At 55.2% G+C, this 26861-nt stretch overlaps 1 protein-coding gene across 3 annotated transcripts; it reads left to right on the top strand.

Moving 5' to 3' along the window:
- The first annotated feature begins 1279 nt into the window (after positions 1–1279).
- On the top strand, positions 1280–26557 carry LOC120679806. 3 transcript variants are annotated; one of them, XM_039961467.1, is made up of 4 exons: positions 1280–1502; positions 1903–1966; positions 25169–25363; positions 26275–26557. In XM_039961467.1, the coding sequence occupies exons 1-4, from the start codon at positions 1490–1492 to the stop codon at positions 26276–26278; spliced, it is 276 nt and encodes a 91-aa protein (XP_039817401.1). In that variant the 5' UTR covers positions 1280–1489; the 3' UTR covers positions 26279–26557. The 3 variants fall into 3 exon arrangements, with proteins under 3 accessions (XP_039817401.1, XP_039817399.1, XP_039817400.1); XM_039961465.1 differs by having other exon boundaries at positions 26258–26557; XM_039961466.1 differs by having other exon boundaries at positions 26230–26557.
- Positions 26558–26861: the final 304 nt, after the last annotated feature.

Below are 26861 nucleotides of genomic sequence, written 5' to 3'. Positions count from 1 at the left end.
ACCCATAATTGTTAAGTTGTTGAGTAGTGAGATATGGTTTGATGGAGCAATCCTTACTTTATCTGCTTATGTGTCTGGGAAACTTTTATAAAAAAAAACCTACATAGCTTTACAACTCCAAGTGTTTGTCCTACCAAAGCCATATGTTGACCTTTATGACGCAAATTTTTACACATATGTGCCTTGCTGTTGCATTGAGCTTCATCAAACTTTGTGACCCTAGTGAGGTGTCTTTCATACTTGTTTGATCAAGATCATGTGCACTCCACCAGCTAAACTAAGCTATGCCATTCCATCCATCCACGAAATAAAACTCCATGTTTAATGATCTCTTTCTAGTATCCTTCAAATGAGGCATGGGCTATAAAAAAAAGAGAGAAAAAGATGGCATGCCCAAGAAGCATGACAAAAAAATGGACAAACCAATGTCCATGAAAAAAAGAAAAAAGAAAAAAAAATATATATAGTAGTACTATATGATACCCAACGTATTCAGTACCCGAGCCCACCCCCGCACTCAGGCCGACCCGACTCCCCAGCGGGAGCCCGGTTTTTTTCCCACGCCGCGGCTGGTTTTTCTCCCACCCCGCGCCCCCCACGTTGCAGCGGTTTCCTCCACCTCGCAGTTCCGCTGCAGTTCGCGATTCCCCGCGCCGCGCGATTCCGTGCGCCGCCGGTCCCCAGCGCTCGCCACCGCCGCTGCCCCGAGCCCTGGCCAGTCCGTCGACCGCGCCCCGCCACCACGACCGCCGGACGAGCCCACCGCCTCACCCGCGCCGCTGCAAACCACCTCGCAGCTCACCCGGTGGTCCCGTGCGCGGGCGCTCCGCTCGGGCCGGCGGCTGCGGCTGGACCGCGCCGAGGCATCCTTGGCGCCGCCGGTGACCAGCCCGCCGCCGGCGCCCGCGCCCGCACCGTCGCTGGTGCCCGAGCGCACTGCGGTGGGGGCGGCGGTGGCGGAGGGCGACGACGATTCATTGCGCAGACGCCCGGCGAACTCCGGCCCCCGCGATGCCCCCCGCCGCGCGCCGCCGGTGTCCGTGCCGCGCCGGCGAGCTGCAGCTCCTGCTCCCGCGCGCCGCCGGCGTCCGCGTCGCCCGGCGAGCCCCGGCCCCCGCGACGCCCCCCGCCCGCGCGCTGCCGTCGTCCGTGCCGCGCCGGCGAGCTGCAGCTCCGGCCCCCGCGGTTCCCTGCCCGCCGTGCTCTGCGCCTGCGAGGGTCTGGGCCGCCCGCCCCGGTGAGTCCCTGCGCCTCCACCTCCTGTGCCGGCCGCCGATTTGAGTGGTACCCCCGCCTGCTACTCCGGCTAGTGCCTGCGCCGCCCTCCACGTTGCTGACGACGCGTCGATTTTTTGTCCCGTGCTGAGCCGGCCAGCTCCAGCGCCGAGCCAAACACCCCCCCCTTCCGCCGCCCCGGTGGTAGCCTGTCGCTGATCTGCCGCGTCCTCGACTCACCCGCCTCCGGCCATCATCGTGAGACGCTGCACTGATGGAGTCTTCTGGTACATAATCGTCTCATATTCGCTGCCTGCTCCAATTCCCCCTTCGTGCTCTGTGAAGATGTATTTCGATTGACTACATATCAATTTATTCTGCGATCATTGTATAGTACTCCAATTCCATGTTCTTGCTAACTGTTCTAGCCCTTTGGTCAGCTTTATGAATTCCTGCTGCCAGCATCCACCTTCTTATATTATCTTTTTTGAAATTCACCTCTGGGTTATATTCTTTGCTAGGTTACCTATATGTTTGATGCATTAATAATATTCTGCAAAATTGATCCATAGGCGAGATAATTAATAGTTCATTCTGTCTATTACTAAAGTGCCAAACTTGAATGTGTAGTAAAAATCGTAGCTCATTGCATCTACTTTTCGCGCGCTAATATCCGTTTATGTGCAGATTCTCTGCCCTCACACACTGAAGATGCTCAGCATGGGTCGCCGCGGGAAGACACTACTAGAAGGTCATATGCTCAGCAAAAAAAAATAATAATAATTGTCAATCGAGTTCTTAAATATGTGTTTGCTTTACCACATATACCGGTCTGCCATATCAATCCTAAAACTTGTTTGATTGTGCTTGTTAACAAACCACTTAAACCATTTGTCGTGGTGCTGCAAACCACAGCCGGGTGGCGGAAGGCACCCGCCCTAGCCCAGAGGTTGTGAACTCGGGGGTTAGCTAGTCCCAGTAAGATCTCACTCAAGAACACGATGAACACAGCAAGATTTAGAGTGGTTCGGGCCGCCGGAGCGTAATACCCTACGTCCACTGTGTGTTGTATTGCCCTCCCACGAGAGTGAGAGAGTGCGAGAGTTTGTGTGTCCGGAGAGCCCCCAGTGCGCAGCGAGCGCCTCCCTTTTATATCTCAAGGGAGGCGCGTACATGGCTGTTGGGTCCCCGACAAGTGGGCCCAACGATGTAGTATAAAATAATGTACTGTTCATACATCATGGCGTTGCAGGCAACGGAGATCTATCTCCTATAATCCCTTGCCTGCTCCTGGAGTCCCTCGTTCATCATGTCCAGGCGCTGTCTTGTCGGGACGATGCCAGACGCAGCTAGTGGCGTCGCCTACCACGTAGCTGAATGGGCTGTGTAGGGAGCGGCGTAGGCGGCATGATGGAAAAGTGTCGTGCCGTCGTATCCATTTAATGCTGCAGACGGGCTCTGCGCGGGTGCAGCACAGGTGGCTGCACTGTGCACCTTGGTAATACGCGGTGCACAGTGAGGCCTGACAAAGGCTGTCCCGCGTGCCGCGGCGATAGAGCACGCCTCAACCACCGCATTAAATGCGGTGGGTGGGCGAGTCTCCTAGCGGCGGACTCGCGCACGAGCCCGTGCCCGTGCCTCCGGGACACGTGGCGGCTCCGGACCCCCACGCGGTAAGGGTGTCCGGATGGCGCAAGAGGTCCCGGACCCCTATGGGGGTCCGAGGCCTCGGTTGTCAGCTCGGAGCTTCCCTTCCTTAGAGACACGTGGCGTCTCTGGACCCATCCCCAGGCAGGGAACGGGTCCGGGGCCGTTGGCCTGGTGAGGAAAGAGCCTGACCCGTGGGGCCTGGCTACTCCGTCCTTTCCGCGCAGTAACGGATAACTACGCGGGTCCTGCCTTGCTGTAGTAAGAGTGGGTATCCCTGCTACAGGGTACCGACAGTGGCCCCCGGGCCCACCTTGGGGGAGGTACAAACCCGCAGGTGGGGCCACTACTGCAATTTGGCTTTGCATAGCTTGAAGCTTCTTACTGCAGGGGTCTTGACTGGCTTTGACCGTCCATCGGGTTGTTTGCTGTCTCGTCACATCGCAACGGCTTATTGACTCATGGCCCCCACACACAGTGGTTCACCTAGTCACGCACGCGACGCTCGGCATTGTTGCAGCCGGAGTAAACGGATCATTTACCACCGGCGCAGTTCCCGAAAAGCTCGGCCACGCCAGCGCTTAATACGCACACGTCAGCTCAGCTTCCGCCTCACTCCGCGCGCGCGCGGGCGATGGTTCAGATCCCGTCTTTTTGCACCCTTGTTGGTTACCCGCTCACCCCGACAAGTGGGCCTGGGCCCCCATGTCATGGACTGGGCGGTTAACACCAGGCGCGGGCGTCGCTTGGGTTCTGATGACGGTTCCAGGGCGCGCCGGTTGAGTCAGGCTTTATAATGGGGCGTACCGCATTCCGCGGTTACTTTCCCGCATTCGTCTTCTTCCTCCTAGCCTTTGCGCCCCTTTGCCTTCTCTCCCCTACGCAGGCTGCTCCTCATTCCACCAAGAGATGACATCCCTTGTTCATCCCCGCCGCTACCAGACCGAGGGAGAGTTGAACACAGTGCGCCGCCTGCTTGGGTGGAGTGCTCAGGAGACCTGGCTGGGGGGGTGCGAGCAGGCTCGGTTCCCCTTGGCAACCTCCGCGCCGGGGAGTTTGTGCTATTCACCTCGCACATCTCCACCGGCGTGGGACTGCCGATTTCTTCGTTCCTGCTGCTGCTAGAAGACTTCGGCCTCCAACTTCAGCATCTGACGCCACACTCCCTCCTCCTGACGTCCATCTTCGTGCACTTATGCGAGATGTTCGTGGGAGTGCGGCCCTGTGTCATCCTCTTCCGCTACTTCTTCATTCTGGTGAGGTCCGGAAGGAGCAAGGACGAGGTGGGGGGGGTACTACTTCCAGATGAGGAGTGACCTTGGCGACTCCTTACATTCCCGGCCTTGCTGGCGGAAAGTGGGAGGAGTGGCGCAGGGATTGGGTGATCGCCACCACCGAAGCCAACGAGCGCCTCGCCCTGCCGACCGAGGGGCCCGCCTCCGACAAGGCATCCTGGAGGGCCAAGCCGTCGCTGCAGCCGGAGTTCGACTCTGTGCTGGACAAGATTCAGGTCGCTGGCGGAGAGCGGCCTCACCTCGTGGCACATGCTCGGAGACTTCGTGAAGCGCCGGATCGCTCCCCTGAAGCAGCGGCCGCGTCCTGCGTGGAACTTCACCGGCCTCAACGACTGCAGCAGGACCCAACGCGGAGAGGGGAGCGACCTGACCCAGGAGGCCTTGGAGGTTCTGGTGCGGAACGTGATGGGGGACGCCTTCATCCCGGAGAACCTGATCCTCCCGCAGAGCATAGTCCCCCTCTGTGAGGACCCCGCGAGGGTGGCGGTGCTGGCTACCCTGCCAACTCTGAACGACTGGGGACTGGCCCCACGCCAGACCGGAGGCGACCCGAACCGTGGGCTCCGGATCCCTGGTGCGTCCGGGGATCAAGCTACGCTGAGAGCTACGGGGTCTGGCGCCACCTTGAAGGGGAAGCAGGCCGCGGCTAGCAGCGCGGCCGCAGCCGGTTCCAGCCGGGCACAGAGCAGCTCCGGTGCATCGTCGGGAGACGCAGGCCGGCGCAGGCTACTCAGGGGCGACGGAACCCTGGTCTCGGAGCCCGCCGCGAAGCACCAGAGGTCTTCTGAGGGCGCGGGCCAGGGTAGCTCCCAGGCTGCCGGCCCCCACGCATCCTCTGGGGCGGCTGCACCACCACCATCGCCGCTGAGGAATTCCTCCCGCCGGCAGCAGCAGTAGCAGCAGTAGCAGCCGCAAGAGCAGCGGCAACAGGCGCGAGGGCGGCAACAGCAGCAACAGGTGCAACCCCGGGTCGCGCCCCTGCCGCAGCCACGGGGACAGTAGCAGCAGGAACAAGCCCGGGTTGCGCCTGCATCGCAGCTGCAGGGGCAGCAGCAGCAGCCGCAGGAGAAGAGGCCGGGGCTCCGAGGACGCTGGGTACCCGGTACTTCTGGGTTAGTGTTATCCTGCTTTCTTCCCTTACGCCGGTGCTCTGCTTTTTTCCTAAAGGCTTCTCCGCTTTGTTACCAGGGCTCCTCGCCCCAGCGGTTCTTCTATCATCGCCGGCTCGTCAGCTGGTGCCCAGGCGACCACGGCCTCGGCGTTGACAGCAACGGCAACAGCGGGTGCGGGACCCTCAGGTACAGCGACCTATGCCAGCCCAGTGGTGTGTGACGTGATGCTGACAGGCGTGTCATTTTCAAGCACAGCAGCGCACAACTCTGCGGCGGCGGGGGCGCCGGTGCTGGGTGCAGCAGCGCCCGACGCGGTGACGGCGGAGGCGCCGGTACTGAATGCAGCCGCACCCGACACGGCGGTGGCGGAAGCGCCAGTGCTGGGTGCTGCCGCACCCGATGCCGCGGCAGCTGAGATGCTGGCTCTAGGCGCCGCTGCCCCCGATGCTGCGGCGGCAGAGGCGCCGGTGCTGGGCGCAGCCGCACCCAACGCGGCGGCGGCGGAGGCGCCAGAGCTGGGCACGGCTGCATCGGACTCGGCGGCAGCGGAGGCGCTGGAGACAAGTGCTACAGCGGAAGTCCCCACCTCTAGCTCCGGTCCTGTTGCATAGGAGGAGTTGGAGGTGGTCTTTGGCAGGCGACTTCTGCAGCTCCAACTCCCAGAGGAGGATGCGACTCCCCTCCCCCAAGTGTTGTTTCAGGTTCGGCGGTCCATCGAGGAGGCAACCTCCTCCGCCGAGGCGGCCTTCCGGCGGGAGTGGTCTGCTCTGGAGAGCGAGCGCCAGCGCCTCTCCGACTAGCACACCCGCCTGGAAGCGCACACGAAGGCTGAAGCCTCCCGCGCTGCAAAAACTCGGTCGAAGCTCAAGGCGGACCAAGAGGCCTACCGAGCCAACCTTAGGAAGGTGTTTGACCGGGAGTTCGCAGTGTCGAACCGAGAGAAATCCCTGGCGCAGCGGGAGAAGGATTTCACCCTGGAGGTTGCTGGCTTCGCGGCTCAGCGATCAGACCTCGAGGCTCACCTCGCGGCTCAACAGTCCGAGCTGGAGACTCGCAGCGAGGTCCTCGAGGTCCGGAGGCAGGAGCTCGACGTCTTCTCTGCTACTCTGCAGGGATTGCGCGAGCAACTGTAGGAGAGAGCAGGCAAGCTGACTCATGCCGAGGCGGAGCTGGAGGAGGCCCGGGAGTCCCTCTATGCACGGGAGGCCCACGCCACCGGCATAGAGAAGGAACTTGGCCGCCAGCTAGACTCGCTCAAGAAGCTGAAGGAGTCGGCGGAGCGGAAGGAGGCCAAACTCGAGGAGAGGTCCCGCGAGGTGGAGGTGGCCAAGGCGGCTCTGGACACCCGGGTGCAAGAGGCGGTCCGGGAGGCGGTCCGGAAGCACCAGGAGGACCAGCGCGTGGAGGCCCAGCGGATCTCTGACTGGGCGACTGAAGCGAGCCTGGCGCTGGTGCCACTTGGACTGAGCCCGATCCAGGTGGCGGAGCCGCTAGCTTCGATAGCTGACGCCCTCCCGGTGCTGAATTCTGCTTCGGATAGGCTCCAGCGCCTGGGGCCGGTCCTTGCTGGACAGCTCGAAACCGAGGGCCGCGAGCTGATCCGGATGGTGGCGGAGCACATCCTGACCTGCTTCCGGAGCCACGACCCGACCATCTCGCTGGCGCCCGTGGTCGATGGCCCTGTAGCGGAGACGGAGGCTGCCGCTCAGGACAGCGTGCAGGAGGTCGTTGACTTCGTCGCCGCCTACTTCAAGCGAGAGCCTGCGGACCCTTAAGCTGGGGATTGTATCTTTTTCTTTTTGCACTATGTAACAAACATTGTATTAGTTGAAATTTTTGAAATAGAAGAAACTTCAACTTAGCTGTTTGTCAGTTGTTGATTTGCGGTAGGCAGCACCCCGGCGCCCTGGCCCCCTGGTGGATAGGTTCAGTTGCTTGGACCTGTCTGCCACCTGAGCCGTAGAAGATACTCCGGACCTCCTTGGGCATAGGGCTGCATAGTTTGTAAAACGAGCAAGCGCCTTGTTCCCTGTGTAGCATACAGAACTACAGGGAGAAGAATCAAGTTCACTTATACAGTAGCAATGATACTGCAACTTAGCTGTTTGACGCATGCAGAATCCGTTCGTGATGTGTGGGACGAAGCGGATGCTCCGGGCCCCCTGGGAGATAGACTCAGTTGTTTTGAGTCTGTCTACCATTGAGACTGGACCTTGATCTGCATGAAGGCTTTGAAGCGGATGCTAGGACCCCCTGGTAGGTAGGCTCAATGGTTTGAGGCAAGCTACCACCAGTCAGGACTTAACCTGTGTACCACTTCAAATTTACAGCTTAGTAACAGGCCCGCGGGACTCATCCCTGACTAGTGCCAGGCTGGTACAAGGTCCGGGTCTCTAGATGCGCAGGTCCAGGTTACTCAGTGCTTGTTACAAAGTGGTGGAGTGTGTAGGCTTAGGGTACGGGACCAGGCTAAGGCGCTACACAGGGCTCCGGACCATTCCAGGAAACAGCACGATCTTCCCGGACCTGGCTTCATCGTCCCAGGCCTCTCGCATCAGTGGGCAAGGTCACTTTGTTGTACTCGATCCTTTGAGGGATAGGACTGGACATGCTGTGTTGGACTTAGGAAACCAACTCTTGAGCTAGAAGAGGGTCCGGGCCCTTAATTACCCGGCTCCAGGTACTAGAGTACTCGTTACAGGGTGGTGGAGTGTGTAGGCTTTTGGGTACGGAACCAGCTAAGCAGCTACACAGGACTCCGGACCACCCCAGGAAACAAGCACCCGCTCTCCAGAGTAGGTCCCTAGGGGTCTGGACTCCTCTCCAGCAGCAAGAGGGTCCGGATCTGTACGGCAGTCCAGCAACTCAATTCAGATCTTAGTTGTAGCAACAAGGGCAGAGGTCCCCGCGGGGGTTAGAAAGGTAAAAACTTGAGAATCGGAATGCGAATTTAAATTTTGACACAAAGACAGAACTGGGAGAAATTATTTCCTTTGCAATCTTGATGTACATGGCTTGCGCGATGGATACCAGAGGCCGGGTTTACGAGGTCGGACCTCTACCGTTCTGAGCCGCGCGTTAGCCGACGGTGCGATGGATGCCAGAGGTCGGGTTTACGAGGGTGGCCCCCAACCGCTCTGGGCCGCCTGGTAACTCTATCTTATTACAAAGGAAAGGATTATTTTCCGGCTCTGCCTAGGTGTAGAACTTACGCAGATGCTCTATGTTCCATGTATTGGGCAGCGGCACTCCATCTTCTGTGGTGAGGCGAACGCATCCGGGCCCGCATACCTCTGTAACCCTGAAGGGCCCCTCCCAGCTGGGGGAATGTTTGTGGAGCCCTACTCGGCTCAGGATCCGTCTGAGGACGAGGTCGCCAGCCCGGAGCTCCCTATTGTGCACGAACCGTTAATGATAACGCCGGAGCGCCTGGTTGTAGCGTGCATTTCGGATTGCTGCTCGCCACCTTCGCTCATCAACGAAGTCCACGTCGTCACGCCGCAGCTGTTCCTGCATGGATTCGTCAAAGGCCTGGACCCGTGGTGAGCCCAGGTGAATTTCTAGGGGGAAGGCATGCTTCAGCCCCGTAGACCAGGAAGAACGGAGTCTCCCCGGTGGCTCGGCTGGGTGTGGTCCGGTTGCCCCATAGTACGCACGGAAGCTCGTCAACCCATTTGGCATCATGCTTCTTCAAGTAGTTGTAGGTGCGGGTCTTGAGTCCCCTAAGGATCTCTGCATTTGCTCTCTTGTAACACCCGGTTTATAAAAGAGCATAAACCGAGCAATCATATACGTGCCAGGATCAAGTCACACGTATATACAATAGAATGAACAGTATATCACAGCACATCACGAATAAGACATAATAAATCGAAATACGAATGTTATTTATTACAATAATGACAAAAGGTCTGATACAGCGGAAGCGAAGTACAAATACAATAAAACTCTCCGAAGCTGAGCAGGGCGCCACAGGGACGTCGACTGGGAGACGAACACCTAGAAGTCCTCGTAGTCCTGGTAGCGCTGAGCGAACTCCCTCAGTGTCGGCAGGAACTGAGCAGCAGTAGCGTAGCCAAGAGGAAAAAGTAGAGAAGAGGCAAGAGTGAGTACACAACTTGTACTCAACAAGTATAACACAAACTATGAGGCTCTAAGGTTGGCTGACTCAACTGCATTAGCTTTTAATCTTGGCAAAATTTTATTAAAGCTATTTACTACAAGTTGATGAATTACCATTAACCCAGTTTCATAGTAATTAGCCAAATTTAAACATGATACTACTGAGAACCAAACCGAAACCAAGCCACCAAGGTAACCCCGAGAGGCACCTCCCTCGTCGGAAGGAGACAACCCCACTAATCAAAAGGAGGATCTGGGCCGCTCATAACCGTGAGCACGGCTAGTATACCAGTTTTACACTCTGCAGAGGTTGCACATCTTTACCCACAAGTCGTGAGCTACGCTAGAGGTTCATCACACTTCCTTAGGTGAGATGACTAGCGACTCACTACGAGGCCGTTACAAAGAATCTCGTTGGTAAGGCGTAACCGCGAGAGTTAGGTCAGCAACGATGGGGCCCACCTCACGGGGGTACAAGCACAGGTACGCAAACCAAGCACAGACCAGCCGGAGGAGCAGGGACCATTGAAGCTTACTACTCTTACCCCGCAGGTAAGTTACTCCAAACCAAAAAGACCTAATTAGTAAGCCAAGTCTATCCCATTCTAGCCTTGTGGTAGCGCTGTTGTCCCAGGTTATCGCTCTATGAACCGGTCCTTATGGAGAGTGGCCAACCAAGCACTAAGCACCGTGCTGGCCCCCTAAACCATGTTTCTACAAAAACCATCTTTTAACGAGACGTGAGCCACTCATCCACACAGAGGGCCACCCTCAGAATTAAGTTCAAGTAAACCATTAATCAAATTAATTAAAAAGGACCAGAGTGTGTTATAGCGCAGCAACCTAGCACAACTAACCAAAATGCAACCCAAAGGTATATATAAAGGATATAAAGTGGCTAGGACAATCCTTATAGGCATACAGTATTAACATGCAGTATAAAAATGTATTTAAAAGTGATAGGTTGTTCATGTTATACTTGCCTTCCTCGTACTGCTCCTGCTGCTGCTCAAAGTGCTCGGAAGATGGCTGCTCCGGGTACTGGTACTGGGGCTCCTCCGGTAACTCAGCGTCTACTCACGAACACATGGCCAAAACAATGCACAATAATAAGCATACAAGCAATCACTAACAAAAACTAAGAAATAGTACATCAATACATAAAAACAGCACACTAAACTGGTCTAAAACTATTCTACGCGTTACAACGATTGCGTGGATATAAAGAACGCCTAAAACGGAGCTAAAACGCATAATCTAGGCCAAAAACAAGTTCTAGGGGCTTATCTGCGAGAAAAACTAAGTTTCAGGGGGTTTTCTGCAAAAACTGAGGTCTAAGACGTAAATAAAAGTTAAACTCAGGGGCTAGCGCATAAAAACTCAAGGGCTGGACTGCGGGCGCTAAAACCAGGAAGGTCAGGGGGGTTTTGGGTAAAAACCGGGGCCTAGTTGTAATTACTTTTGAGTGGTTGTGGATTGCGGGTTGACTTCAAACAAAAGGAGGGGCTCTTTAGAAAGATTGCCAGCCGAAGCGGTATCTTTAAATCAGGCTCGTTGGATCGCGATTTAGCAGTTTAGATCTAGCGGGGATGCGATCTAATCTGGGCCATTGCCTCCAGATCGGGCGGCCTAGGGTGAAGGGAGAGCGGAGCGGCGGCGCGTTACCGCCGGCGACGAATCCCGCGGCGGGGGATCGCCCGTGATGGCCAATCCAGCGTTCCCGTGGCCGTTTTGGACAGCGGCTTGGCCCTGGAGCTTGTTCATGGCACGCATAGTCCACCGGAGGTGCGGGTTGGGTCTGGGGAGGTCCGGAGCGCGGAGTTCATCGGCCATGGCGGCTCTGGACGGCGAGACCTCACCGGAGCAGGCGATTCGATGACTCCCGGGGGCTACGGCTACCAAATTTAGCGCGTAAAGATAGGGTGGACCGGGATGTGGCTCACCGAGGGCGCGGGACTGGTCGGGTTCGCAGCGCAGGAGGTTGACGGTGTGAAACGGCGGCGAGGTCGACTCGGTGCTTCGCGGAAGTGGACGTCGAGGTGTGCTCCGGCGTCCTGGTGTCCTCGGATCAGTTCGTGAAGATCCTGCGAGGGTGAAAAGGGGGTCAGCAGGCACGGAGCGGCGACGGTGGCATGGGATTGCAGCGGCGGTCGAGCTCACCGGCGGCGCTGCACAGGAGAAATTCCCGTGCTGCAGGGCCTGGGAGTCGCGAGCAAGGGCTCGGCGAGCTTCGGGGCGTCGATGTGGGGCTAAGGCGGGGATTTGTGGGGGCCATGGTGCAGCGGGGAGGTGTGCTCGCGGTAGAGCAGAGGCATGGCGGCACGGCGGGGCGATGAGAGTTAGGGTTTGGGGCGGCGGCTGCGATGGGGATGAGGCGCAGAGGCCGCGGGGTGCGATATAAAGCATGCGGGCGGGATCTGGGCGTCCGTGCCGTTGAGCACGCGGGCGAGGACTTCGCCGGGGATCATGGCCGATTTCCGTTGCGCGGGCGAGCGACTCGGGAGGAAGGTGACGGCCCTGGCGCGCGGGGCCGGGCTGGCAGCGGGAAGGGAGAGACGCGGGCGCTGACGTGCGGGCGAGCAGCGCCGACAGGTGGGCCCGGGGCATTTGCTGGTTTCGGCGCGGGTGAGCGGGGGCTCGCGTGGGCGCTGGGCGACGTGCTGGAGCAGGCCGGCGCGAGCTGGGCCGGAGTGTGGGCCGGTGCGGAGCCGTGCTGGCTGCCTGGGTCGGGCCGAGCGGGAAAAAGAAGAGGGGTGAACTGGGCCCACGGGAAGGGAGAGGGAGGAGTGGGTTTGGGCTGTTGGGTTTTGGGTTCCCTTCCTTTTCTATTTCTTTTTCCTTTCCTCTCAACTCAAAATTGTTTGAATTCAAATGAATTTGAATTCAAACTCATATACAAACAAACAAAATAAAACCATGCACCAACATGAATGCAACAACAAAATTTAAACCTATGATAAAATTTTAATTACTTAAGGAACAAAATTGAATTAAATGCCATACTAAACACAATAAACCTTAGAAATTTAAATAAAGCCAATTAAATTTATTATAAAATGCTGAAATTTAAACTAGGGTGTTACAGACCCTACCCCCTTAAAGAAATCTCGTCCCCGAGATTTAGCTGGGCTGGCTAGCAAAGAGATCTGGATATGTCTTCCTCAGCTCATCTTCTCGCTCCCATGTAGCCTCAGCTTCACTGTGGTGACTCCACTGAACTCGGCACATCTTGATGCGCTTGTTCCGAGTAACCCTCTCTGATGTCTCCAGAATCTTCACCGGATGCTCAGTATAAGTCAGATCTTCCTGCACATCCACTCCATCCAGTGGTGCCTGCTCCTCGGGTACTCGCAGACACCTCTTCAGCTGAGATATATGGAAGACATCATGAACTCCTGAAAGGCTGAGAGGTAACTCCAGGCGATAAGCAACTTCGCCTTTCCGCTCTAGCACCTTGAATGGCCCCACATACCGAGGTGCTAACTTCCCCTTGACATTAAATCTGCGGATTCCTCTCATCGGAGACACCTTCAGGTACACATAGTCACCAACACTGAAAGTCAGGTCTCTCCGTTTGCCATCTGCATAGCTCTTCTGTCTGCTCTGTGCAATCCTCAGATTCTCTCGCACAGCCTGAACCATCTGCTCTGCATCATCTATGATTTCAGGGCCAAAGAACTGCTTCTCACCAATCTGATCCCAATAGAGAGGAGTCCTGCACTTTCTGCCATACAATGCCTCAAAGGGGGACTTCTTCAGACTGGCCTGATAGCTGTTGTTATATGAGAACTCAGCATATGACAGGCACTTATCCCAGCTAGTACCATACTGAATAGCACAAGCTCTCAGCATATCCTCCAACACTTGGTTGGTCCTCTCTGTCTGCCCATCTGTCTGAGGGTGATAAGCCGTACTGAAACACAGCTTCGTATCCAACGAATCATGGAGCTGCTCCCAGAACCGAGAAGTGAACTGAGACCCTCTGTTAGATATGATCTTCTTGGACACACCATGTAAGCAGACAATCCGAGAGATGTACAACTCTGCGAGTCTAGCACCGGAGTAAGTAGTGTTCACTGGAATGAAGTGAGCAACCTTCGTCAATCGATCCACTACTACCCATATAGAGTTGTACCCTTTCTGAGTACAAGGCAACCCAACAATGAAGTCCATAGTGATTTCCTCTCATTTCCACTCTGGAATCTTCAAAGGCTGTAATAGACCTTCTAGCCTCTGATGCTCAGCCTTGACACGCTGATAAGTGTCACAAATAGCCACGTACTCTGCCACTGAACGCTTCATCCCATACCACCAGAAACGTTCCTTCAGATCATAATACATCTTCGTGCTGCCCGGATGAATAGAGTAAGCTGTATCATGGGCCTCACTTAGAATCAACTTCCGGAGATCATGCACATCAGGCACGCAGATCCGGTTCTTGTACCACAAAGTAACCTGATCATCCTCTCTGAAATGAGGAGCCTTGCCCTTCTTGAGCAACTCACGAATCTCCTGCAGCTTCTCATCATCTTTCTGATGCTGCCTAATCTCAGACTCTAGAGTCGGTATTGCCTCAAATGCTGCACTGGAAGTATGATGCAAGAAGCCCAGACTCAACTGCTCGAACTCCTCACATAACTCTGGAGGCATCTGGAAAGCCACGGCCATGTTGACATAGCTTCTCCTGCTCAAAGCATCTGCTACAACATTGGCCTTACCTCGGATGATAGTGAATCTCCAGATCATAGTCCTTGACCAACTCTAACCATCTCCTCTGCCGCATGTTCAGCTCATTCTGTGTGAAAATGTACTTGAGGCTCTTGTGATCAGTGTAGATATCACACCGCTGCCCATACAAGTAATGCCTCCAAATCTTCAGAGCATGCACAACTGCGGCTAACTCAAGATCATGAGTGGGATAATTCAGCTCATGCCGACGTAACTGCCATGAAGCATAAGCAATCACTCTGCCCTCCTACATCAGAACACACCCAAGACCATCCTTCGAAGCATCACAATATACCGTGAATCTCTTCGTCTGGTCTGGCAGAGTCAGGACTGGCACCGTAGTCACCCTTTTCTTCAGCTCATCAAAGGCCCTCTGACGCTCATCAGTCCACACGAAAGCCACATTCTTCTCCAGCAAAGAAGTCAAAGGCTTCGCGATCTTGGAGAAATTCTCAATGAACCTCCGATAATATCCAGCTAAGCCCAAGAAAGACCTGACTTCCTTTACTGTCTGCGGTGTTTCCCACTCTAGCACATCCTTCACCTTGCTCGGATCAACAGCAATGCCTCCCTGAGAGATAACATGACCGAGGAATGGAACCTCGTCAATCCAGAACTCGCACTTGCTGAACTTGGCATACAACTGATGCTCTCTCAATCTCTGCAATACGAGTCTCAGATGCTCCTCATGCTCTTCCTCTGTCTTGGAGAAGATCAGAATATCATCAATGAAAATCACCACAAAGACATCCAGATAATCCATGAAGACCATGTTCATCAGATGCATGAAGAAAGCCGGGGCATTAGTCAAGCCGAAGGACATGACCGTATACTCATACAGCCCATACTTGCAAGTGAATGCCGTCTTCGGAATATCCCCAGGACGGATCCTCAGCTGAAAATAACCCGAGCGAAGATCAATCTTCGAGAATATACGAGCACCTCGAAGCAGATCGAAGAGATCCTCAATACGGGGCAGTGGATGCTTGTTCTTGATAGTGACTGCATTCAGCTCCCGATAATCAACACAAATTCTCTTCGAGCCATCCTTCTTATCTACCAGCAATAATGGGAAAGCCCAAGGAGAGAAGCTGCGACGGATATAGCCCTTGTTTAAATTTCAGCATTTTATAATAAATTTAATTGGCTTTATTTAAATTTCTAAGGTTTATTGTGTTTAGTATGGCATTTAATTCAATTTTGTTCCTTAAGTAATTAAAATTTTATCATAGGTTTAAATTTTGTTGTTGCATTCATGTTGGTGCATGGTTTTATTTTGTTTGTTTGTATAGGAGTTTGAATTCAAATTCATTTGAATTCAAATAATTTTGAGTTGAGAGGAAAGGAAAAAGAAATAGAAAAGGAAGGGAACCCAAAACCCAACAGCCCAAACCCACTCCTCCCTCTCCCTTCCCGTGGGCCCAGTTCACCCCTCATCTTTTTCCCGCTCGGCCCGACCCAGGCAGCCAGCACGGCTCCGCACCGGCCCACACTCCGGCCCAGCTCGCGCCGGCCTGCTCCAGCGCGTCGCCCAGCGCCCACGCGAGCCCCCGCTCACCCGCGCCGAAGCCAGCAAACGCCCCGGGCCCATCTGTCGGCGCTGCTCGCCCGCACGCCAGCGCCCGCGTCTCTCCCTTCCCGCTGCCAGCCCGGCCCCGCGCGCTAGGGCCGTCACCTTCCTCCCGAGTCGCTCGCCCGCGCAACGGAAATCGGCCGTGATCCCCGGCGAAGTCCTCGCCCGCGTGCTCAACGGCACGGACGCCCAGATCCCGCCCGCCTGCTTTATATCGCACCCCGCGGCCTCTGCGCCTCATCCCCATCGCAGCCGCCGCCCCAAACCCTAACTCTCATCGCCCCGCCGTGCCGCCGTGCCTCTGCTCCGCCGCGAGCACACCTCCCCGCTGCACCACGGCCCCCACAAATCCCCGCCTTAGCCCCACATCGACGCCCCGAAGCTCGCCGAGCCCTTGCTCGCGACTCCCAGGCCCTGCAGCACGGGAATTTTGCCTGTGCAGCGCCGCCGGTGAGCTCGACCGCCGCTGCAATCCCATGCCGCCGTCGCCGCTCCGTGCCTGCTGACCCCCTTTTCGCCCTCGCAGGATCTTCACGAACCGATCCGAGGACACCAGGACGCCGGAGCACACCTCGACGTCCACTTCCGCGAAGCACCGAGTCGACCTCGCCGCCGTTTCACACCGTCAACCTCCTGCGCTGCGAACCCGACCGTCCCGCGCCCTCGGTGAGCCACATCCCGGTCCACCCTATCTTTACGCGCTAAATTTGGTAGCCGTAGCCCCCGGGAGTCATCGAATCGCCTGCTCCGGTGAGGTCACGCCGTCCAGAGCCTCCATGGCCGATGAACTCCGCGCTCCGGACCTCCCCAGACCCAACCCGCACCTCAGGTGGACTACGCATGCCACGAACAAGCTCCAGGGCCAAGCTGCTGTCCAAAACGGCCACGGGAACGCCGGATTGGCCATCACCGGCGATCCCCCGCCGCGGGATTCGTCGCCGGCGGTAACGCGCCGCCGCTCCGCGCTCCCTTCACCCTGGGCCGCCCGATCTGGAGGCAATGGCCCAGATTAGATCGCATCCCCGCTAGATCTAAACCGCTAAATTGCGATCCAACGAGCCTGATTTAAAGATACCGCTTCGGCTGGCAATCTTTCTAAAGAGCCCCTCCTTTTGTTTGAAATCAACCCGCAATCCACAACCACTCAAAAGTAATTACAACTAGGCCCCGGTTTTTACCCAAAACCCCCCCTGACCTTCCTGGTTTTAACGCCCGCAGTCCAGCCCTTGAGTTTTTATGCGCTAGCCCCTGAGTTTAACTTTTATTTACGTCTTAGTCCTCAGTTTTTGCAGAAAACCCCCTGAAACTTAGTTTTTCTCGCAGATAAGCCCCTAGAACTTGTTTTTGGCCTAGATTATGCGTTTTAGCTCCAGTTTTAGGCGTTCTTTATATCCACGCGATCGTTGTAATGCGTAGAATAGTTTTAGACCAGTTTAGTGTGCTGTTTTTATGTATTGATGTACTGTTTCTTAGTTTTTGTTAGTGATTGCTTGTATGCTTATTATTGTGCATTGTTTTGGCCATGTGTTCGTGAGTAGACGCTGAGTTACCGGAGGAGCCCCAGTACCAGTACTCGGAGCAGCCGTCTTCCGAGCACTTTGAGCAGCAGCAGGAGCAGTACGAGGAAGGCAAGTATAACATGAACAACCTATCACTTTTAAATACATTTTCATACTGCATGTTAATATTGTATGCCTATAAGGATTGTCCTAGCCACTTTATATCCTTTATATATACCTTTGGGTTGCATTTTGGTTAGTTGTGCTAGGTTGCTGTGCTATAACACACTCTGGTCCTTTTTAATTAATTTGATTAATGGTTTACTTGAACTTAATTCTGAGGGTGGCCCTCTGTGTGGATGAGTGGCTCACGTCTCGTTAAAAGATGGTTTTTGTAGAAACATGGTTTAGGGGGCCAGCACGGTGCTTAGTGCTTGGTTGGCCACTCTCCATAAGGACCGGTTCATAGAGCGACAACCTGGGACAACAGCGCTACAACAAGGCTAGAATGGGATAGACTTGGCTTACTAATTAGGTCTTTTTGGTTTGGAGTAACTTACCTGCAGGGCAAGAGTAGTAAGCTTCAATGGTCCCTGCTCCTCCGGCTGGTCTGTGCTTGGTTTGCGTACCTGTGCTTGTACCCCCGTGAGGTGGGCCCCATCGTTGCTGACCTAACTCTCGCGGTTATGCCTTACCAACGAGATTCTTTGTAACGGCCTCGTAGTGAGTCGCTAGTCATCTCACCTAAGGAAGTGTGATGAACCTCTAGCATAGCTCACGACTTGTGGGTAAAGATGTCCAACCTCTGCAGAGTGTAAAACTGGTATACTAGCCGTGCTCACGGTTATGAGCGGCCCAGATCCTCCTTTTGATTAGTGGGGTTGTCTCCTTCCGACGAGGAAGGTGCCTCTCGGGGTTACCATGGTGGCTTGGTTTCGGTTTGGTTCTCAGTAGTATCATGTTTAAATTTGGCTAATTACTATGAAACTGGGTTAATGGTAATTCATCAACTTGTAGTAAATAGCTTTAATAAAATTTTGCCAAGATTAAAAGCTAATGCAGTTGAGTCAGCCAACCTTAGAGTCTCATAGTTTGTGTTATACTTGTTGAGTACAAGTTGTGTACTCACTCTTGCCTCTTCTCTACTTTTTCCTCTTGCCTACGCTACTGCTGCTCAGTTCCTGCCGACACGAGGGAGTTCGCTCAGCGCTACCAGGACTACGAGGACTTCTAGGTGTTCGTCTCCCAGTCGACGTCCCTGTGGCGCCCTGCTCAGCTTCGGAGAGTTTTATCGTATTTGTACTTCGCTTCCGCTGTATCAGACCTTTTGTCATTATTGTAATAAATAACATTCGTATTTCGATTTATTATGTCTTATTCGTGATATGTGCTGTGATATACTGTTCATTCTGTTGTATATACGTGTGACTTGATCCTGGCACGTATATGATTGCTCGGTTTATGCTCTTTTATAAACCGGGTGTTACATCTCTCAACCTGTCCATTGCTGCGGGGGTGTGCTACGGACGCAAAGCATAGCTGGATGCTGATGTCCTCACAGTACTCTTGGAAGAGTCTGCTTTTGAATTGGGTCCCGTTATCCGCGATGATGCGGTTTGGGACGCCAAATCTGCACACAATGGACCTGAGGAATGCGACTGCTGATTTCTTAGTGATATTCACCACAGGGGTAACTTCCGGCCACTTGGTGAACTTGTCGATGGCGACATAGAGGAACCGGTACCCGCCGACAGCCCGGGGGAATGGCCCCAGGATATCCACACCCCACACAGCGAATGGCCATGAGGGCGGAATCATCTGCAGAGCTTGAGCCGGGGTGTGTATTTGCTTTGCATGGAATTGGCATGCTTTGCAGGACCTTACCAGCTCAGCCGCATCCTGGAGTGCTGTTGGCCAGTAGAAGCCATGCCGAAAGGCCTTGCCAACAAGCGTGCAAGAGGAGGAATGACTTCCGCACTCGCCTCCATGGATCTCCGCGAGCAGCTTGTGGCCCTCTCCTTGGGAAATGCACTGCATGAGGACACCGTTGGCGCCACGGCGGTAGAGATCCCCTTCTACCACCGTGTAGCGTTTAGCCAATCGGACTATGCGCTCAGCGGACACATCGTCATCAAGGAGGATGTTATCTTTCAGGTAGTCCCGGATCTCAGAGATCCATGCATCGGGAACCCCCTGAGTAGGTGGGGGTGGCCCTGTGAGGTCACTAGGATCCTCAACAGGGCACACGGCCCAGGTTGGGCACCACAGGTGGAGTGCTGCCGGGACCGCTGGCTTCGAGGTGCTAGCTTGATCCCCTTCACCTAGCTCGGCAGGCTGGGCGGTAGGTCTCAGCAGCCGTCTTTCGAAGACACCCTCGGGCACGGATGCCCAGGTGGATGCTCTCGCAGAGAGATCATCTGCTGCTGAGTTATGCTCGCGGGGAACGTGTTGTAGTTCCAAGGCGTCGAAGTCCTTCTCGAGCTTCCTCATGTGTATGAGGTATGCCGTGAGCTGGGGATTGTTGCAGTTGCAATCCCCTCGGACCTGCTTGATGTTTAGTTGGGAGTCTCCCTTCACCAGGAGCTGCCGGACCCCCAATGAGAGGGCTTGCGTCAGGCCAAAGATCAGAGCTTCATACTCCGCCATGTTGTTGGTGGCCTTGAACTCAAGGTGCACCATGTACTTCAGCTGATCTCCGTTTGGGTCGAAGAAGAGTGTCCAGTGGGGCTCGGTGAAGACTGGTGCCCTATTTTCCTGCTCCGGGGGTCCAGCATTGACGACCGGACCCCCAGAATTACTTGGGGAAGGAGTCCATTCCGCTATGAAATCAGCCAGGATCTGGCTCTTGACTGTATGGCGTGGCTGGAAGTCCAGTTGGAACTCAGCCAGCTCTGCCGCCCACTTGGCGATATTGCCTGTGGCATTGGAGTTGTGCAGGATCGCTCTTAATGGGTAAGAGGTCACTACGACAACTTGGTGTGCCTGAAAGTAGTGGCGCAGTTTCCTGGACGCAATAAGTATTGCATAGATAAGCTTATGCGTCTCAAGATACCTGGCCTTCGCCTCGTGGAGGACTTCACTGACGTAGTAAATTGGTTTTTGGACAGTCCGAACCCTGGTTACTGGGTCCAGCTCGCCCTTATCCACCACATCAGGTCCTTGGGCCCCCAACGGCTCTGGGTTCCTACTGGCACAAGGCTCCTCCGGACCCCCTTGTGCGGGGTCTGGGGCTTCAGGCAGAGGTGAGGCTGACGGGCCCCCGTGTCCGGGGTCCGGCTCACCATCTTTGGCCGGGGAGACCCTGGTGTCCCCCTGACGAGCTTGCTCCGTCCTTTCGGCGACCAGCACCATGCTGACTGCCTCCGCAGACGCAGCAAGATACAGAAACAACGGCTCACCGGGCTCTGGAGCCACCAATACTGGCAACGAGGTGAGGTGCTGCTTCAGTTCCTGAAAGGCCTGTTCAGCCTCTTCGGTCCAAGAAAATGGACCGGACCTCCTCAATAGCTTGAAGAAGGGAAGGGCCCTCTCAGCGAACCTCGATATGAAGCGGCTAAGAGCAGCGAGAGATCCAGTGAGCTTCTGGACATCCTTGATGCGGCCAGGAGGCCTCATCACTTCGATCTCCTTGATCTTGGCTGGGTTTGCCTCGATGCCTCGATGTGAGACCAGGAAACCCAGCAGCTTCCCTGCTGAGATGCCGAAAATGCACTTCTCGGGGTTCAGCTTCGTGCGCGTGGCACGGAACCGGTCGAAGACGAGGGACAGGTCCTCCACTAGTGTTGACCCTACCTTAGTCTTGACCACAATGTCATCGACATAAACCTCAACAATATCTCTAATAAGATTACAGAAGGTTTTGTTCATAGCTCGTACAAACGGGGTAAGGCATTCCATAGACCATACGGCATGACAATGTAGCAATAAAGCCCATCTACTGTTACAAAGGCAGTATGCTTCCTATCCTCTCTAGACATCTGAATCTGGTGGAAACCAGAGTATGCATCTAGGAAAGACAAAAGGTCACACCCGGAGGTGGAGTCCACGATCTGATCGATACGCGGAAGAGGATAGGGGTCTCTAGGACATGCCTTGTTGAGGCCGGTGTAGTCGATGCGCATCCGAAGCTTCCCGTTGGCCTTTGGGACGACGACCGGATTGGCCAACCACTCGGGGTGGTGGACCTCCTCGATGAAGCCGGTGTGTAGGAGCTTATGGACTTCTTCGCGGATAAAGTTCTGTCGCTCCACGGACTGCTTCCGAGGCTTCTGGCGCACCGGCGTGGCGTCGGGGTAGATCCTCAGATTGTGCTCGATCACTTCCCTGGGGATCCCGGGCATCTGTGACGGTTCTCAGGCGAACACGTCGACATTTGCCCGGAGGAAAGCGATGAGCGCGTCTTCCTATTTCTCCTCCAGATTCCTCGCGATGCGGGTGGTCTTGGTGGAGTCCGCTCCAATCTGAACCGTCTTCACGGGAACATGGTCCGGATCGGACGGTTGGACCCTGGGAGCCTTAGCAGGCGCCTTGGGTTGCGAGGTGGATGGATCCTCCTCGGAACGTGCAGCCTCTGTCGCCAAAGCATGCAGTCTCTCAACTGCAGCGACGGCAGCAGTGCGGTCGCCCTGCACGGTGAGGACTCCAGCAGGGGAAGGCATCTTCAAGACCAAATACCCATAATGAGCAATGGCCATGAAGTGGTAGAGCGCCGGCCGGCCAATGATGGCGTTGAACGGGAGGTTCACTTCCGCAAGATCGAACAGAATGCTCTCTGTGCGAAAGTTCTTCTCGGTCCTGAACGTGACCGGCAATGTGATGTTCCCCAGAGGGAACACCGAATGTGGGCCCACTCCAGAGAATGGGCGAGAGGGAGTCAGCTTGGACTCTGGGATCTGCAGCTGCTTGAACGCTGCATAGCTGATGACATTGAGGCCAACCCCACCGTCAATCAGCACGTGATAGAGCCTTACGTTGGATATGACAGGAGCGGTGACTAGAGGTAGTACACCAGCTCCGGCCATATTCTCCGGGCAGTCGGATGGCCCGAAAGAGATGGTGGTGTTCATCCACCTCTGGTGCGGCGCCGCCTTCGGGACCCCCGGCTTCACCGAAAGGACCTCCCGGCGAAGGGTCTTCACGTCCCGCCGGGAGACAAGCTCCCAGCTTCCGCCGTACATTACGTACAGCTTCTTACGGCGGTCGCCGTTGTCGGAATCAGAGTCATCGTCGTGGTAGACGCCCTTCAGCTCTCGAGCGGGGGATTGGTACCCCAGCTCCTTCTCCCCGGCAGCGGCCCCGCTGTCGGAAGCCTTCTCCTTGCCGGCCCGCTGGCGAGGAGGGGGTGAGCCGTCTTTGGAGGACTGCTCACGCCGCCCACTGACCCGCTTCGCGAGCATCTGGATCTCGCGGCAGTCAGCGGCGCTGTGGCGAGCGGTGGGATGCACTAGGCATGAACCTCCGCTTCCACCTTGCGGGCGAGGGCGTTTGCCATGTGCATTCTGGCCCCCAGCCGTTGCTGCTGCAACGACTGGTCCGCCTGATTGCGGTTCCCCGCGATTCCGGTTCTTATTCTTGCCACCGCCCTGAGCAGTAGCACCGGAGCCGCCAGCCTTGGCGTCTCCGTCTTGGGGGGCTGAGTGCCATGCACGACCCTCAGCAGCCCTGGCACACTTGTCTGCCAGGGAGAAAAGCGTAGTGACGCTTTCCACCTCGTGCGTTGCCAGCTTCTCGAGCATCTTCTCGTCACGTACCCCCTGGCGGAAAGCAGTGATAATAGATGCATCTGAGATACGAGGAATGGTACCCCGTACCTTGGTGAAGCGCGAGATGAAGGCCCGGAGCGTTTCTCCGGGTTTTTGCCTCACGGCGTGGAGGTGTGCCTCCACACCATGCTACTGGTATGCACTGGCGAAGTTCGCTGTGAACCTCGCACAGAGCTCTTCCCAGGACTGGATCGTCCCAGGTGTGAGGTTCATGAGCCAGGTCCGGGCTGGCCTAGACAAGGCTACATGAAACTAGCTTGCCATGACGGCGCCGTTACCACCAGCCGCTGTGATGGCGGTAACGTACACCTGCAGGAACTCCGACGGGTTAGTGGTACCGTCGTACTTTTCCGGCAGGTGGGGGCGGAACTTGGATGGCCATGACACTGCGCGGAGGTGCTCCGCCAGCGCAGCGCAGCCCACCCCAGCAACTGGTGCGCCTGGCTGTATCCGGGCGTTCACCGGGGGCTTGGGTGCTACCACGTCCAAGTCGGCGTTGAGGTTGCGGCCCTCAATGTTAAGACGGCGCTCTCGCGCCCTCTCAACGGAGATGTGGGCATCCTCTCCCGCGCGCCGGCGGTTGAACTCCGCCCGCAGGTCTTCTGTTCGTGCTCCCCTCACGGTAGGGGAGCGCACGGACGCCGACGCACCGCCCTGACGCTGGTGGTAAGGTACCACCGCGTTGCCGGGCGGAGCTTGTTGCCCAGTCCTTGCAGAACTGGGGGAGGCCTGAGCCAGGTGGAGGAGACGGTCAACGTCGTCCTGCCACTGCTTCAGGGTGTCTGGCGAGGCTGCCTCAGCCGGGGGGTTGCGAAGCAACTCCCTAGCCACTGTCAGCGCTCCGCCGCTCGCAGCCTGTGAGGGGGCCCTTGATGGGCGCCCTGACTCTTGCCGGCGAGCGGCGCGCGCCGCCGCCAACGGTGGCTGCTCCACAGGCACAGTTGCCCCTGGAGCAGGAACGCGAGAGGCATGTGGCGTGGAGGACGCCACACCCTCCGTCATCTCCACGTCGTCCACGCGAACTATGGGGACGAAGAAGAGATGAACTGCGACCAGCTAAAGCCCCCTACCTGGCGCGCCAAATGTCGTGGTGCTGCAAACCACAGCCGGGTGGCGGAAGGCACCCGCCCTAGCCCAGAGAGTGTGAACTCGGGGGGTTAGCTAGTCCCAGTAAGATCTCACTCAAGAACACGATGAACACAGCAAGATTTAGAGTGGTTCGGGCCGCCGGAGCGTAATACCCTACGTCCACTGTGTGTTGTATTGCCCTCCCACGAGAGTGAGAGAGTGCGAGAGTTTGTGTGTCCGGAGAGCCCCCAGTGCGCAGCGAGCGCCTCCCTTTTATATCTCAAGGGAGGCGCGTACATGGCTGTTGGGTCCCCGACAAGTGGGCCCAACGATGTAGTATAAAATAATGTACTGTTCATACATCATGGCATTGCAGGCAATAGAGATCTCTCTCCTGGAATCCCTTGCCTGCTCCTGGAGTCCCTCGTTCATCATGTCCAGGCGCTGTCTTGTCGGGACGATGCCAGACGCAGCTAGTGGCGTCGCCTACCACGTAGCTGAACGGGCTGTGTAGGGAGCGGCGTAGGCGGCATGATGGAAAAGTGCCGTGCCGTCATATCCATTTAATGCTGCAGACGGGCTCTGCGCGAGTGCGGCACAGGCGGCTGCACTGTGCACTTTGGTAATACGCGGTGCACAGTGAGGCCTGACAAAGGCTGTCCCGCGTGCCGCGGCGATAGAGCACGCCTCAACCACCGCATTAAATGCGGTGGGTGGGCGAGTCTCCTAGCGGCGGACTCGCGCACGAGCCCGCGCCCGTGCCTCCGGGACACGTGGCGGCTCTGGACCCCCACGCGGTAAGGGGTCCGGATGGCGCAGGAGGTCCCGGACCCCTATGCGGGGTCCGAGGCCTCGGCTGTCAGCTCGGAGCTTCCCTTCTTTAGAGACACGTGGCGTCTCCGGACCCATCCCCAGGCAGGGAACGGGTTCGGGGCCATTGGCCTGGTGAGGAAAGAGCCTGACCCGTGGGGCCTGGCTACTCCGTCCTTTCCGCGCAGTTACGGATAACTAAGCGGGTCCTGCCTTGCTGCAATAAGAGTGGGTATCCCTGCTACAGGGTACCGACACCATTGGACCCTAATTGAGGTGTACCCACTTTACTACTCGCCTTGCTCATGATTATGCCCTTTTTCATGAGGAACGCCAGCACAGGGTCCTTTCGATGCCAGCGCCTGGTGGCGATGCCAATTACCAATCGACGAGCTGTGGCAACAAGCATACTTGCAGCAACGTGCCATGAGGCCCCAAATATTTGCTGGCTTCAACCTGAACAGGTCTTGCAGGGTACCTTCTGTCCAGGTGCTGAACGCCAGCCGCCCAGGATCATCTTGCGAAACATCAGGTGCTGGTTCATTTTCGTTTCCAACTGTGATCAGTTTATACTTTTGCTCCTGATAATTTTATTTTCGCTGGTGCATTAGATGGGTACTGCAAGCTGCAGTCTTCTTGATATTTATATTTTTTTAATTACTTGTTCAAGATATGCAGCAAAGGCTAGATCAGAGTGTTGATTCCAAGGTTTTCTTACTGAACTACCTTTGATTATTTTTTTGAAATTCTTTTAGTATCTCTTATTAGTTATTGGATTGCACCTATTAGACTTTAGGCATAATGTAGTACTGATATATCTATCAAACTACCTGTGGTTAGTTTTATGAAATCCTGCCAGTATCGCTTCTTAGTTCAATATATGGTTGTCTTAGTTCAAATTCTTGGGGGACAAATTGCTGTTCATATGTTCATAAATCCCACATCTGATTGGCTTTTGTGTCCATATGCATGCTTATGTATTCTGAAATTTCAGTTTCTGATTATGCATGACACATCTCTTTTCCCCCTGTCATGAGCATAATATGGACCAGTTCAGTCTTTCTGTGAGCTATGAAGTATATATAACGGCATGGTGCTACATACAGTGTGGATTTTTCTTCTTAACTATCTTGTTAGCTGACTATTTACTGATAATAAGAGAGCAATCATGCTATCCTGGTTCAATTCAGACACTCCTAGTAAGAAGTAAAAAATAGTTTGTGTAATTTTTTACTCCATGACCATTTCACCTTCTGAAGAACAATATTATGCTCATGCTATCAGTGTTCTTTCTTAAATATTGTAAACACTCATTGGTGCAAACTGCAAAGATATACTAGTTAGGAATCACAAGATAGCAATGCATCCTACTGAGGTGATCTTTGTGCTGCATTTCAGATCAAGCATAAGTTCTCCTTTTGCACAGTTTTTGCTGCATTTCAGATGACGTATCAGCTATAATTGAAGGCCATAGGAAGCAGGTTGATTAGCTAACGACGACGCAGATCAACAGAACCAGAGAACTAAGCTTGATGTCGGCAGCTGGTCTGGATCCGTCTATGACCAACGAAATGGGTCTTGGCAGGGACAGGGAGGTCCCTCTCTGTATCTCTCATTTATTCTGACAAGGACTGAGGCTGGGGTAAAACTATTGTATTCAAATTGAAAATATGCTTACGAATGAAATGAACTAGTTGTGGCAAAGTTATTGTATTTACAGTGCCAATTTCTTGTTTGTAAATGACCATGCTGATGTTGGTGTAAAATATTTGTATTCAAACGGGAAAAGCTAGTCATTGTATTTACAGTTAATGCTAGTTACCATGGAAAAAAAATCCTCACCGTGCCTGTTGCCAGCTTCATCGGGTAACACAATCGCAGCCTTCACGGTGCAGACTGTCCCCAGCCTCGTTCACGCGTGTGGTTGCAGAACTGGGCGACGTCTTTCCTGATCTAGCGAATGAAGGGGACCGATACGTGCGCATGTGGGGGCAGGAATCAAAGATCAGGCACTGGGGAGACGTGCGCGC

The sequence above is a fragment of the Panicum virgatum genome, chromosome 6N (genome assembly GCF_016808335.1).
Source record: "Panicum virgatum strain AP13 chromosome 6N, P.virgatum_v5, whole genome shotgun sequence".
In the NCBI taxonomy this organism is placed as follows: domain Eukaryota; kingdom Viridiplantae; phylum Streptophyta; class Magnoliopsida; order Poales; family Poaceae; genus Panicum; species Panicum virgatum.
This window is presented reverse-complemented; position numbering and strand designations above follow the sequence as displayed.